The 13,815-nt window shown below is 39.8% G+C and overlaps 1 protein-coding gene across 13 annotated transcripts in view; it reads right to left on the minus strand.

Moving 5' to 3' along the window:
• Positions 1–1,642: 1,642 nt before the first annotated feature.
• Positions 1,643–13,815, minus strand: part of TTLL7 (tubulin tyrosine ligase like 7) — a 131,782-nt gene continuing 119,609 nt past the window's right edge. For 6 of the 13 annotated variants that reach the window (XM_090048362.1, XM_090048358.1, XM_090048360.1 and 3 more), the window contains one exon: positions 1,643–11,273. In XM_090048362.1, coding sequence (XP_089904488.1) covers positions 11,153–11,273 — 121 coding nt within the window. In that variant the 3' untranslated portion in view covers positions 1,643–11,152. Of the gene's footprint in view, positions 11,274–11,702; positions 11,849–13,515; positions 13,554–13,815 lie in introns of all 13 variants that reach the window. The other 7 variants (XR_016442490.1, XR_016442487.1, XR_016442491.1 and 4 more) reach the window with 5 other exon arrangements.

The raw sequence follows: 13,815 nt of genomic DNA on the forward strand, positions 1-13,815 counted from the left end.
ATGTTTTGGGCTGTAATTGACTGATTGAGAAACACAAAAAGCCCTCTACAGAGTGTTATACTGCATCTCCTCCAGAAAATCCATAAACACTCAATAATTGGATTATTTGGGGTGAGGGACAGGTTGGCTAGCTTTGCGGCTACTCGATGTCCTAATCAAGATTTTCCCATTATGAGGAACTGTTATTTTTCTAGAGAAAATTGCTCTGATTTGAAAAAAAATGCTACTTCCACAAGGTAGCAGACTAGCATCTTGAGACAAATGCTACGGTATCTTATTTTTAATGTTCGGGAGGTATCCACGGAACTGGAAACTGGATGTACTGTGAGAACTTGTTTCCATAACTTGTGGACTTGTGGCTGAAGAGAAAAGTGGGGGGGGGAATTCCAGACCAAGTGCTAATGGGGACTGTCAACACCTTTCTAAATGAAGTTAGCTACTGACTTGCAGCACCAATATGGCCTTTGTTCACAAAGTCCATTATTTAACAATCTGGCTAATTATAAGTCTTTGTTTAATCCCCCCTTTATGCTTAAGATTATTGAAAAGTTGTGGCAAGGCAACTCTCACAGTGTCAAGTTGCTTCTTATCTCCTAAACCCTTGTAAATTTTTCATTCAAGCTGGCTAACACACAAAGACTACATTTAATCCAATGGTTGATTATCTCCTAGCTATGGATAAAGATTAATTGTCTAAATGTATAGAATTAGTTCTATCAGCAGCCGACCATGACACTGACCACAAGATGGAACAGACTTGCGCAAGTCTCTGGGGAGCAGGATGGTTTGCCCTCAAGAGCCTTGTTTTCTCTAAGTTTGATCCTAGAAAGTTTTGGAGACACACAAAGATCAGTTTTGCCCAGCCTTGCCATTGTCTACACAAGATGTCTGTGATACTGTTAGGAAGCAGGGTTTGTTGCGTCTTCAGTGTGAGAACAACGCCTAGTACACTGGGGTCTGACTGAGGATGGGGTAGAGTGGAAAATGAGTAGGCTGAGTCACAAACTTGGTCAGACAGAGATGGTGCGGGTGAAGTATATATATCAAAGCCTTAGATGAAGGATGTTTGTTGTTTGCAAAGTGGTGAGCCTAGAGAGATTCCCAAATGCTGTTGAATGCCAACATGAACTAAGACTGATTATTTTTGTTTGTAGTTGAGTAGAAGTTTGCAGACAGTTCTGTCTGGTGCAGACCTTGTAACATTATCTTTACTGCTATTACATTAATAATTGTTATGATTTCTACCTGCCAATGTCTTATTCTATTCAGAAATTGAAGATGGTGCAAAACCCAGCATCCCACTTTAGAACTAATTCTGGTGTCTTTGCCTGCCACTACATTGTGTAGCACAGCCTCAGTAAGCTGGGACCTGCCTACTTGAAAAACTGTCACTCTCACTTAACAAAATGGAGGATTAAATTTAATAGGATCACAGATGCATTAAGACAAAAGGACAAGGCTCCCACCAAGGAGTGGACCATATTAAAAACAAATGGCTTACCAAATATTATGCAAGAAATCAACATTGATTTTGAATGACGAGTGCATTTTCCTGCACACACACACACACACACACACACACACACACACAGCCTGACTGAACAGCCCTTTTTAAAAGAAAACCACAGCAGCATAATTTAAGAATACTTAATTTTATTGTTGTTTAAATGATTACAGTAGAAGTATTGTACTTCCTATTGGATCTTGTGTGCTAAACTGCAACCTAGGTAAGTTAAAAACTCCTAAATAATAGAAATGCTGACACAACCTTAGCTATATTAGCACTACTGGGTGTTGCTATAATCCTTGATACAAAAAAAAAAAAAGATATACAACTGTCCTTTTAGAATTTTAGAACAGGTTATATTACACCCAACTAAAACAAAAGTGTATACCAATTTTATTTACTTGACTTGACTTTAATAGCCAGTAAAGTTATCCCCATAGTGTTGTTGCAGTCAGTATAGAAGAAGAAAATTACTGTGAAATATATCCCATCATCCTGAAAGCTTAATTGGGAGCCAAGCTTTTTCCATTGCTAAAACAATGTGTTAGTAAAACAAAAGTAACTGTCTGATTACATACCACAGCTTTCTAATGTTAACCAAGTTTTTTCATTATTATTATAATACATATCTGAGTAACTGAAATAAGCTGCCTATATATATATCACATGCAGGGGCATGACAAACTATGTTAATTACATATTGTGTTGACATTTCAAGCATATTCTCTGCAACAATATTTGCATTAAAAATACAGACAGGAAAGCACACGGGAATAGTCTGAATACTGATTCATATTAGCAAACTCATTGCTATTATCCTTATCCTCAAATACAAATTTGCAACAAACCAGTTAATATTAGGAAGTTACAGCATGTGCAAACTGCTAGCATACACTGACCAGGCTGAGAAACAATATCTGCAAATGTTTATACTTCAGTAAAGAAAGTTTAGTGCTATCTGTGCTGTCCTATATCATACCAAATAGCCAAAATATTCTGAAAATTTTAAAGCCTTGAACAAACAAAATGCCTGTAGCCTGTTAATACGTAGGTATAAAGAATGTTAGTATTTTATACTGTTTGCTCAAAAATACACAGTTACCATCAGGGCTTGCTTGTGCTTGTACAGAGCAGACAGACACTTAGGGCCATGGCCAAACTTTCAGTAGCATACCAGTGGAGTTAAGGGCATAGCTACCAGAGGTATAAACAAAGCTGAGGAAAGAAGGAGGGAGTTGCATTGGCATCAGCTTGCTTGCCTTCATAGGGTCATGCTTTCAAGATGAAGGGAGGGCTTGAGGTATGCTGGAAGAGTGGCTGGTAAGAGTGGAAATACCCGTGCAACTCCAAACTTGACACATGCCACACAAAGACTTTGGTGCATTTTACCCAAATATGGTATTTTAGGATACAGCACTGCTGCTGACATTCCCACTTATGAAACAAGTAGCCGCCAATCTCAAGGATGACATGTAACCAGGCATATAATACCAACACTGGTACTAAATTATTATGAACTTCACCAGGTCATAGTTTTCAGATGCAAATGTAAACTTTCTAGGGGTCTTTGGTTGTGGAAACTGATAGCTATCTAACAACTTAAATCATAGGATGCTTTGGTCAAGTTCCCTACATTTTATTAGTTAAGATTTTGGGGTGAAGTTACCTTACACAGACCACACTAAATCTGCAGAAAGTTAAGCAGTGTTAAAGTTAGAATGTGCTATGAACAGCCATACACTTGGGGTTAATACTAGGCCTATGCGAAGCCACTAGTATTCGCTTTGGATTCAGATTCAGCCGATTCGGGGGCCAGTGATTTGATTCAGTGATTCGAATCACCGTTCCGAATTGATTCAGCCAAATCTGATTTGGAGATTTGACCGCAGCTAAATTGGCTGAATCTCCCCCATCCCCCACCTGCTCTCAATGGCTGCCCCTTCCCACTCTCCCAGCTCCTGGCTCTTTCAAAAAAAGCCCCCACTCACCAGCTCTTGCCAGGCGGGGGGCGATCTCCACTGCCCCCCGCTGCATGGGGGGCTCTGTCACCAGCCCCAGAAGTCCAAAGGCCACTGCAGCAGCCGGCGAGTCCATAGTTTGTTTCTTGTTTTGTTTTTAATGGTCGGAAGCTGGGATGGGCAGGCAGCCATGGGGGAACCTGGGAGAGTGGGTGGGGGTCAGGAGGGTTGTGACAGAATGCCCCATGCAGTATGGGCAACTGCAGGACAGCGGGGATCACCCCCCCCCCTCGCCCCACCTGGCAGCAGTCGGTGAGTGTGGGCTTTTTAAAAAAAGAAAAAAGAGTCAGGAGCTGGAGCTGGGTGGGGGAGTCATGGGCGAGGGGGCTGGGAGAGCGGGCAGGGGTCAGGGGGCACTTAGGTGGGCTGAGGGAGCAGGCACGGGATGGGGCCTGGCAGAAGTCCCCCCATGGTCCTCTCCCCCTCCTCCAGCCTCCCCTCCCCCACCCCCTACTTACCAGCATGGTGTCCAGGTTCAGCTCCCTGTGGCAGCAATCGAAAGCTCTCCAAACCTTTTCCAAATCAATTCGGAGAGCTATGAGTTGATTCGGGCCTTTTAATTGGTCTCATTCAATTTGGATTTGGAGATTCAGCCACCAAATTGGGCTGAATCTTCTCTGAATTGAATCAGCACCCGAAGCTTTGTACAGCCTTAGTTAATACTGTTTCTTGCCTGCACAGCTCTTATTTACCATTGAGGGGTATGGCTAGGAACCATAGCACCTCAGCTCTGTCCCTGCTTTTTGGGAAGAGGGGAACAGGGTGTGGCTGTACACTCTGGGATGCTCAAGAACTGCAAACTTCTGTGGAGCAGACTGAAGTTACCTTAACACGAGCTTGTCGGCATGGCCCAGAGTTAACCTTCAACTAAAGTGGTACAACTTTGAGACACTCATGGGGGGCACTTAGCATGAGTTAAATAGGTTTTAACATGTAAATAGCTGCATTTTAAATGCCCTTAGTATAGTCTAAGTGTAACGTGTAACTGCACCCTTTGCTTCAGGCACTGTCGTTCTCAAGATCAAAATGCAAGAGAGGGCAAGGTTCTAATCCCAGGCAATTGTTTCAAACAAGAATTTACTCTACTGCACAAGAGAAAGCCCAGAGGAGGCAGCAAAAATGAGCCTTCAAATCATCCAGCACTGCAGAATGCCACTCTGCTGCTGCCTGACTGACGGAAGTAAACAAGGTTGATAGGGAGGACAGCAGCTACGGGCAGAGGAAAACGATATTCCCCTGTGGGGTTTCCTTCCAGAAGTGCCCACTGCTCACCTGTGCTGCTCAGTGTAGTACAGATACCAAGCTAGTTTTCAACACGTTGTAGGGGCTGGTGGATATGAGGGTCTAACGTTGAGCATAAATGAATGCCACTTGCATTTTCAGTTTTGTGTTATAGTATACATATAGATGTAACAGGTTTTGACTGCAAGCACAATGCTGTTTCTGATAGAGAATGAAAGTTGAGGGTGCTCAGCACCTATTAAAATTGGACCTGGCTGGTCTATAAGCACCTCTCCCTCTCTTGTACCCAGCTGTTTGACTAATGCACAACAGAGGAGAAAGCAGGTGCGTGTCACTTGCCTACATGTCTCCACCTCTTCCAATGGCAGCTCTTAGTTTAACTCTTAACAGGGCTAAGATTTTGGGGTAACAGACTATTGTGCAGGCATAAGCTGCTGTAGAACACAGACTAATCACTCTGGGATCTATCAGAGTCCATTTCATCAACAACGTATGATGTTTTGCTCTACACAGCTGGAAGCAGGCTAAAAATAATCAAAAATATCTAAAGTGCTTTACAGACTAGTTTAGATTGTTATTATTTATTGCACATGCCACAATAACAAGTCCAGGCCCCAAAAGGATGGAGGACTATTTGTATTAGGTGCTGTATAAAATTAGAGTAAAAGGACAGTCCTTGCTCTAAAGAACCTAGAGTCTGAAGGGTGGTGCTCTCTTGCTCAGTGGAATGGACCCTTTGTGAGCCAGGAATACAGTAAGCCCAGGCTGCTCGATAGGGACTGTAACTATGTGAGCAGGTACTAGATAAGCCCTGATACCGCTCTGTCAAACCCTTTCATTAAAAATTATTACAAACATTAGCAGTGATTTAAAAATTCTCTTCAGAGAACATCGCCTTTTTGCTCTACATGTAAGAGCAGTGCATGAAGAAGCACCAGTTATACCACCTCACAAGTAGAGCCTGGTCCTGCCCTTTGGTGAAGGAAACAGCGAAAGCAATACTGATTTCAGTACACTACTTCCTAGGGTTGATGAATACCTGTATCTCCCAACTGCATCACTTACCATGATAGGTATTTAATTATAGCATCTGGCTACAGGACAGAAAGGCCAAACTCTTCATGTTTCAGGAACATTCACCTGTAATCACCTGCTTACATTTAACTATAGTGAAATTCAACCCTGAGCTGAGGCCAAAGTTCAGCATATGCTCCAGTTAGGTCTCAATAAAAGCCCTATTTTGGAAGCTTACAGTGGAGTTAAATGGTAGAAAGACTTGATACAGAGTGACTCCTACACCAGGAAGGCCAACCTGCAGCAGTAGTAGCACAAGTGTCATGGGACAGGCAGCACAGTGGCAGATAGGGCATGGAGCAGAAAACAGAGAAACAGCAGGTAGAGAGCACAGGGCAGGGAGCAGAAAGTGGAGTAGTAGATTGGACAGGGGAAGGAGATTGGAATAGTACTCAAAAACTGTACAAGGCTAATTTATGGCAGTCCTGCCAAAAAGGCTGGCCCACAAACAAGAACCTTGGTGTAAAACAATGATGGCATGAAAATATTCTTATAGAACAGCTACAATAAAAATATTAGCAAATGTGAAAGTGAAAAATATTCCCATGAATACAGACTTATCCAGAAATGAACTTTGTCTGGAAATGGGAATACATTTGCAATACTTCATGCAAAATGCAGTAGTAAAGGTGAATATTTGCTAACACCAACATTAAATGGCATCTAAGTGCCAGTCTTGAGATATAAAAGATAGAAACATAAAATGTACATTCAATATAGACCTTGCTGTTTAAAAAGGAACTTATCCCAGTCCTAGCCCAACTAAGAAATCATTCAGATAAACTCATTCATCAGATTCCAGCAGTAGATTTTCCTAGACAGAAAAGTAACTGCCATAGTAGAGACTATAATTTTCCTATAATGAAGACAAGAAATTCCTTTCCAGACAGAACATTATCCCTAAGGCCAAAGTCCACCAAGTGGGTATCATTATTAGGTGCAGTGAGTGATGTTTCTTTTTTAACATTACCTAGACAAAGTAGTAATTTAAAAATAGTATCTTCTGCCTTTGCATTTGGCCTCTTAAGCTTGTTACCAAGAATTATAGAAGCAGTTTTGTACGTACTTTCTTGTAAGAGGAAAAATATTACTGGGCATGCATCACATAGTGCGTTATTTAGAACACTCAAATGAATAACAGATCTGTACCAGCAGCTTTCTGTGAAGGAAAACAGTACCCTTTTTCAGTCAGGAAGCCAATTTTGCAATCTGAGCAAAACAACACTCCCAAAGATTTCAGTGGAAATTTTTCCCCTGTAAAGGCTGCAAGAGCAGGTGCCATCAGGGTAAATGTTCACAGGGTAAGAATTGCTTCTCACCACAAATAAAGTGAGAAATCTTTTTAAGTTTGTGCAATTGGTCTTTCTGAATTGCAGCCCTACAGGTGTCTGTCTTGCCTTAGAGTGAAATAATTTTTTACACTAGCGCAGTATGAGAAATCAGTAGAAGAGAGTGGAACCCAGTTTCCAGATTAGTTCCAATATTTGACAGATCTTTTCAGAAACAGTCCTTCAAGTGAAGCCTAGGGTGCACAAGTGACTATGCTTGAACACAGTGAGAATGGACTGCATGTGGAGAGTCTGCCCTCAAGCACCTGAGCTCCAGTCACCTGAGAGTTGCGAGTGCTTTTGGTTAAGGAGGCAGCATATACACACATTTATACACCTAGATGTGAATAAACCCACACCATTTCAGGCTCTTTTAAAACATCTGCTGTCCTACCAAACTGAAAATCCATTCAGTGTGCTGATTTGTTATCAGTTTCCTGGCCATTACTTTTATTTTCAAAGGGAGGGCAGATCATTGCAGTCCTGACACAGGCATCTTTTGTGATGCCAGAAGAGACAGAAATCCCACCACTTCCTAACCCACATACTGCACGATGCTGCTGCAGCTTATAGTTTAAAAAAAGAGCTTTTGTTACCAGGTAAGCTGCAGCTCTGTATAAAAGCACAAGAAAACATCTGTGAAGAACACCAACTATGTCAGTGGTGGAAACACCATCCCAAAGTCTGGAAACTTGCCTAGGAGGCCTCCACAGCCAGCCCCTCGCTGGTCACCTGCAGCTTCTCTCTACCTTAAAGGACCTGAGGCAAGTTTCCAATCTGCTCTAACAATAAAATGATTCTTTAATGCTAAACCCAAATTTCACGTAAAAAGTCAAATTTTATCTAGGTACCAGCTTTTATTCAAGATTTAAAAGCAGGATAATAATCTCTCCCTCACTTTTCAGGATACGTGGCTGCAAACAGGACTTCGCAAAAAATAAGATTCACAGTTTATGATGATTACTGCCTCTTCCCCTTACACAATTGGACTGAGCCAAATTAATAGCTTTACCTTAAAAAAAGGAAGATAAAGCAGTCTCTGTATTGGGGCAGCTGTTAGTATCCTCTCAGAAATGCCCTGGGAGGGAGGGGGGTCAGGATAGATCCAGGCTCATGCAGTTACAGCTGCCTTCAGTGCCCTTGTTCTCAAACCTTCACAGAGATGGGATGGCAGTGAGGGGAGGCATCCCACAGCCTTAGAAACACTGTGTTAATCTAAAAACACACACGTTGTATGCTACGGCTAGAGAAACTTGCCATCCTATCTGACTTATCATTTGCAATGTTGTATATGTTGTAATGTATATGTAACTAGCCTTGATGCAATCAATTGTTCTACATATGAGGTCCATCTACAATACAACAATGGCTTTCTTCCCTCAGTTCATGTTCAAGACTGTAGTACAGTTTGGAAATGCATGTAAGGTCCTGCCAGAGGGGAGGGAGCATTTCATGAAGGAGTTTATGGGTCCTAGTTATGCTACCATATGGAGCCAGGTTTTAACTGTGTTGCCTACTGCAGTTTTAGGTACAGTGCCATGCAGACATATCTATACCTTCTGAAGAGGTGAAAGGTATTTAGAATTATTTCTCTGCCACACTAGTTTAATAATTATTAAAATACCTGTAAGTGTGCCAACAAATGAATGAAGTGTGCCAAAGCTCATCAGAAACATGAACAAATGAAACCACAATCAGCTAGAAACTAAACCAGATTTGGGAAACTTTAAACAAATCAGTAGATACATCCTCAATGTATCCAGGATATTTTTATGTACAGTAAAATCCCTGTTTTCTGGCATTTTACTAGCCAGCATACTCTATTAACCAGCACCGTGCTGCCACCACCCACCACGCCATGCCGCCATGTGTAACCACTGCCGCTGCCATCCACCACCCCATGCTGCTGCTGCATGCAAGCTGTGTGCAACCCCTCCACGTTACCACCATCCAACACCCTGTGCTACCACCACCACTGCACGCAAGCCTCCCCGCTCTGGCTCTGGTATTTTTAGATAACCGGCATTTTTACATTACTGGCACTTAGCTTTCCCCACTCCGTTATGCCAGATAATGGAGATTTTACTGTCTATCCAACACTGTACAGCCATACATAATGCCCTACTGCTGGCAGAGTAAGGTAAGGAGACTGCCATGGTCTCCACCTTGGGTCTTGAGGATACCAATTCAAAAACAGCTCCAACCTGTGGCAACAGTCCAAAGTTAGAAGCTATCTTTCCCATGTGACCAAAAGCAGTATATTGCAGAGACCACTGCACTTCCAGAAGGGAAGGATTTTATTAGGTCTTACAGGTAATCATATGTAATTTGACTTATCAGCAGTCATCATTGTATACTACAAGGAGATACATCAAGTGAACTGATGAGATCATGTTGTATGACTAAACCAGTATTAACATGGGAGGGGAAAGGATTCTGCCAGACTAGCAAAACTGTCTACGTGTGATCAACACTGCAGTCAAACTTTAAAAGCACAGTACATTTTTTCAAAAATATCTAGGGAATAGTCATCTTGCAGCTATATAGCTTGGGCAGACAAAAGCAGAGATACCAAAATTCCCTATTTGGTAAGCAATGCACAAAGTTTAAAAAAATTCTCTCAGAGAAAGGCCTGTACCCTCTGACATCTGTGGGATGGACTCCACCTTTTTATTAAAAATAAAATATTGAGAACTAGGGGAAAATATATATATAGTCATGTTCATCAACAAATGAAAAGACATTTGGCTGGTAACAGGAACTGATCTAGTGGTTAATGAATATGAACTGGGTTAATTCATTATCTACCATATATATGGTATATGCTACCTGACTATATCTATCTATATATATAGATAGGGCCAAAATAAGGTGTTGCAAAATGGGACAAACATGGATATCAAGAAACTCTGATCAACTGTACTTTCAGGATCTCACTTATAACTACGTTAGGCTCTTACTGCTTCATACAGGTAGGCCTGGAAAGCTGACTCTAAACAACAGAAATCTAATTTATGACATCAGCTATTTTCTTACAGTTTCAATATGCCTAGAAAGTACTGTCTGTTAGAGGACATGCTCTACAATATATAGTGGAACTCTCAAAAAAATAAAAGGAAACCAAAATACTTTAGATGGCACTGCAGTGCTTCTGAAAACATATCTGCTTTATCACTTGCACAGCAAATATATACACGGCTCTTTTTTGAGCTGGAGATGATTGCTTGGTCTCAAATGAAACTGAAAGACACAAGACACAAATAGCATGAGGGAGTATCTGATAACCACCATTGCTCTCTGATTTATTACAAGGATCCAACCAGATGCTATATGCCACAACTGATATTTTTAAATGTGTGCATGCTGGACTGTCTTCACTTAAGCTAAAAGATACTTTACCATGTCCTTCCTGCAAAGCATCATCATTGCTGAAATAGTGAATTTTATAGGGAAATAAAAAGATATTTGCATACTTGAAACACTTTTTACAGTTTTTTAAAATGTACTACAGAAATTATCAGACTATTTATATTTACTGGCTTCATCTGTTTTACTGTTCTACAGCAGGCTTTTTATAGTCTATCTTGATAAAGGATCAATGTGTCTATGAGAGAATAAACAGTATTCTTTACAATAAATAATATTTCAAGTCCAAAGATACTATACCTATAAAATAACCTAATGCTGTAATAGGATCCCCAAGATCAATTTCATTTTATATATTCTGCAGCAAAAATAACATTTCTAGTAGGAAGGAGTTACTTATAAACCTAGCAAGATCTAGACATTCACATATTTGTGTAAACAACTTAATAAGGTTTATTACATTTCCAGAAAGGTTAAGCTTTAACAGTAGGTTTTCAGCTAACTGTTGTCTTATATACTATAGTAAATATATGAGTGCTTATGCTTAGCACCATCACAAATTTATATTGGCAAAAAGAATGGAATGCCAGTAAAAGCATGGCAACTTTCTCTTCATTTCACAAGTGGTTATATCTGGGTGTAAACAGAACATTAGAGCGAGGCATTCCAGATGAACTGCAGCTAAAGTTGGAGGATGGCACTTTCATGATGAACTGTGAAGGTCCTGGCAGTAAATACCTAGAATGATTACAAAAAATAATAGAAGAATTTAACTGGCAATGTAAGACTCAAGGGCAAAGGAGTTAGTTATTCATGTGCCATGCATAATAACCTTGGTATTTGAGACTTTATGTACTGCTTAAACAGAGTACTGTGCAACAGGCCTTTACCTCAGATGATAAAGGAAATGATTTTAAGATCAATACACAACCTAGGCAAAACAAGAGCATACTACGAGTCAATCAAATATCTTGCCATTGATTTCTCATAATACTAAACATGGTAACATTCTGGCAATCAACAGACCTCGTATAAAAAGCACACCTCACAAGCAAACTATCATCAAAAGTTATTATTAACCTTTCACCCAAAGATCACACTTATAATAGTATTTCTTTACCCAGTTTAAATATATATATAAAATGAAGTAGATAGTGTTTAACTGACCTGTAAAAACTCATAGAGGATGTCAATAGCAGGGCCAAGGTAAAAACAGAGGAATCTTTAGCCCCAGGACACGTTTGCACTGCCTCTAACCATACTAGGGAGCATCGGAGGGACATGCAGCATGCCCAATCTGCACGTACTATAGCCTGAAAAAATGGAATGTGATCACTGGCTGGTATGCACACACAACCACTATCAGGGTCTCAGTCCTAAACTTATTTAAGGCACATGCCCAAAACTACTTTAACAGCAGTCACATTGCATTTTTTTATCATTTCGAACATGAGGAGTGGAAGCAAGTGGACCGGACACATTTTCATAGTTGTATTCCCTAGCAGTGTTGGAGGCATGTAAACAGGTCCTTAGTTTCTTTTTTTAATCACTGGACTGTTTTCCAACCATTTTTAAAGTGGTCATGCTACCCCTACTATCCAAGTAATGCAGACACGTAGGACTTTTGCAACCTACTGCTTCACCAGTAATTCATGACTCCATTAAAAAAATGTGACCTGTAATAATTTCTAACCTGTATTTCATAAAATACTACAAATAAAATAATCACAAGTCGTCTAATATTCATTCTTAAGCTTGTATCCTATTAACAGTTCCCACAATTAGTTGCAGGAGTCATTAGATGACCACAATAAAAGTGTGCAAAACAACATTCAGATTAAATCAAAAGTCCATAATGAGCAAGATGCAGTGCTATATTAATTACACATACCACATATTACGTAGTTTAGTGCTTAAAAATTGTTTCATTTTTCCAGATAATACTGATTAATGACAAATGAAGACACTGAAAAAACAAAGATTGATCCTACTAAATCATGTGGATAGGAGCAGATCAGGATTCTTAAATGAGAAACATGAGATGTCTAATAACTGTAAATGTTTGTTTAGTTTAGGCCCTGAGCAAAGCTATTATTTCCAGGGCAGCATTTTGCAGCATTTGAAAAGCCTGATATTGTGCAATGATGAGCACATCTTTATAGTTGCTGACCTGAAGATACTCTCTCTCAGAATTAGGCTCAGTGATTCTTGACAAAGAGCAAAAAGCTGGATAAATTCTGATGCGGTATTCAGTGCAACTGATCCCTGATTATTTGGCAGCCCTTGCCATGTTTCTTCATTTGTGGGAGAGGTGAATATGTAATGATTCAAAGATGAGCTGCTTTTGTCCTTTTAAAGGTTGTTTTAAGAGATTTAGGTCTCCCGATTAGGAGGAAAAAAATATGATTATTTTTTCCTTCCTACAACATTTCAAATTTCATTTTAAAGTGCCTGAGCTTTTTTTACGCAACAAATGTAAATGAATTATTGTATTTTCCCCACCAAGAAAAGTAAAAATAGTTCTTGGACTTGCACTTGTATGAACTGCCAAAAATGAGAGATCATGGTACTACTTTCATCAAACTTCTCTCACTCCCTGTACAAATAATTAATTTTAAATAGAGATGCAGCTATTTGACAAATGTGCCAAAATTACATCAAACAGGAAACTAAAAATAGTTTTCTGCTTCAGAAAGCTCACCAGAGCTATACAAATGAAACTTTACAAAATTATGAAACTATGTGCATGCTGTATGTCAAAGACAGCTCTAAACTATACCCTGACCAGATGCTGTACTTTACAGGGTTTTGCTCTATCATCACAATAATAAAAAAGAAAGGGAAATGCTTTTATACAGTTTTCTGGACATCTTAAAAATATGGATCCAGGCACAAGGTGAAACTGCATAGCAATTATACCTTTTTAAAGAAAATAACTTGTCTATTTTAGGATTGGCTGGATCAATACAGGCAAACCCACCTTAAATACGAGTTTCTCATACAGAAAATAAGCCGTTTCTATAAAACCAAAATATAAGGGTTAGCTAAAGAATTAAACCAGTTGCACTATAAATGTAACATTTGTGAAGATAAATGCAGATTGTTGTGGTTTTTAAATCAACAACAGTTTTCATGACGACTACACTTAAAGACCTAAATCAGTGTCTTTGTTATCTAGAATTGAGGACTCAAAATTTGCTCATGTTTGAACTTGAGGAATAAACTGCCTTTGGACTTCAGACGCACAAAAAACTGAGCTGGAAAAATTATCCCTACATCA

The sequence above is a fragment of the Crocodylus siamensis genome, chromosome 5, assembly GCF_052110815.1.
Source record: "Crocodylus siamensis isolate JL-2025a chromosome 5, ASM5211081v1, whole genome shotgun sequence".
In the NCBI taxonomy this organism is placed as follows: domain Eukaryota; kingdom Metazoa; phylum Chordata; order Crocodylia; family Crocodylidae; genus Crocodylus; species Crocodylus siamensis.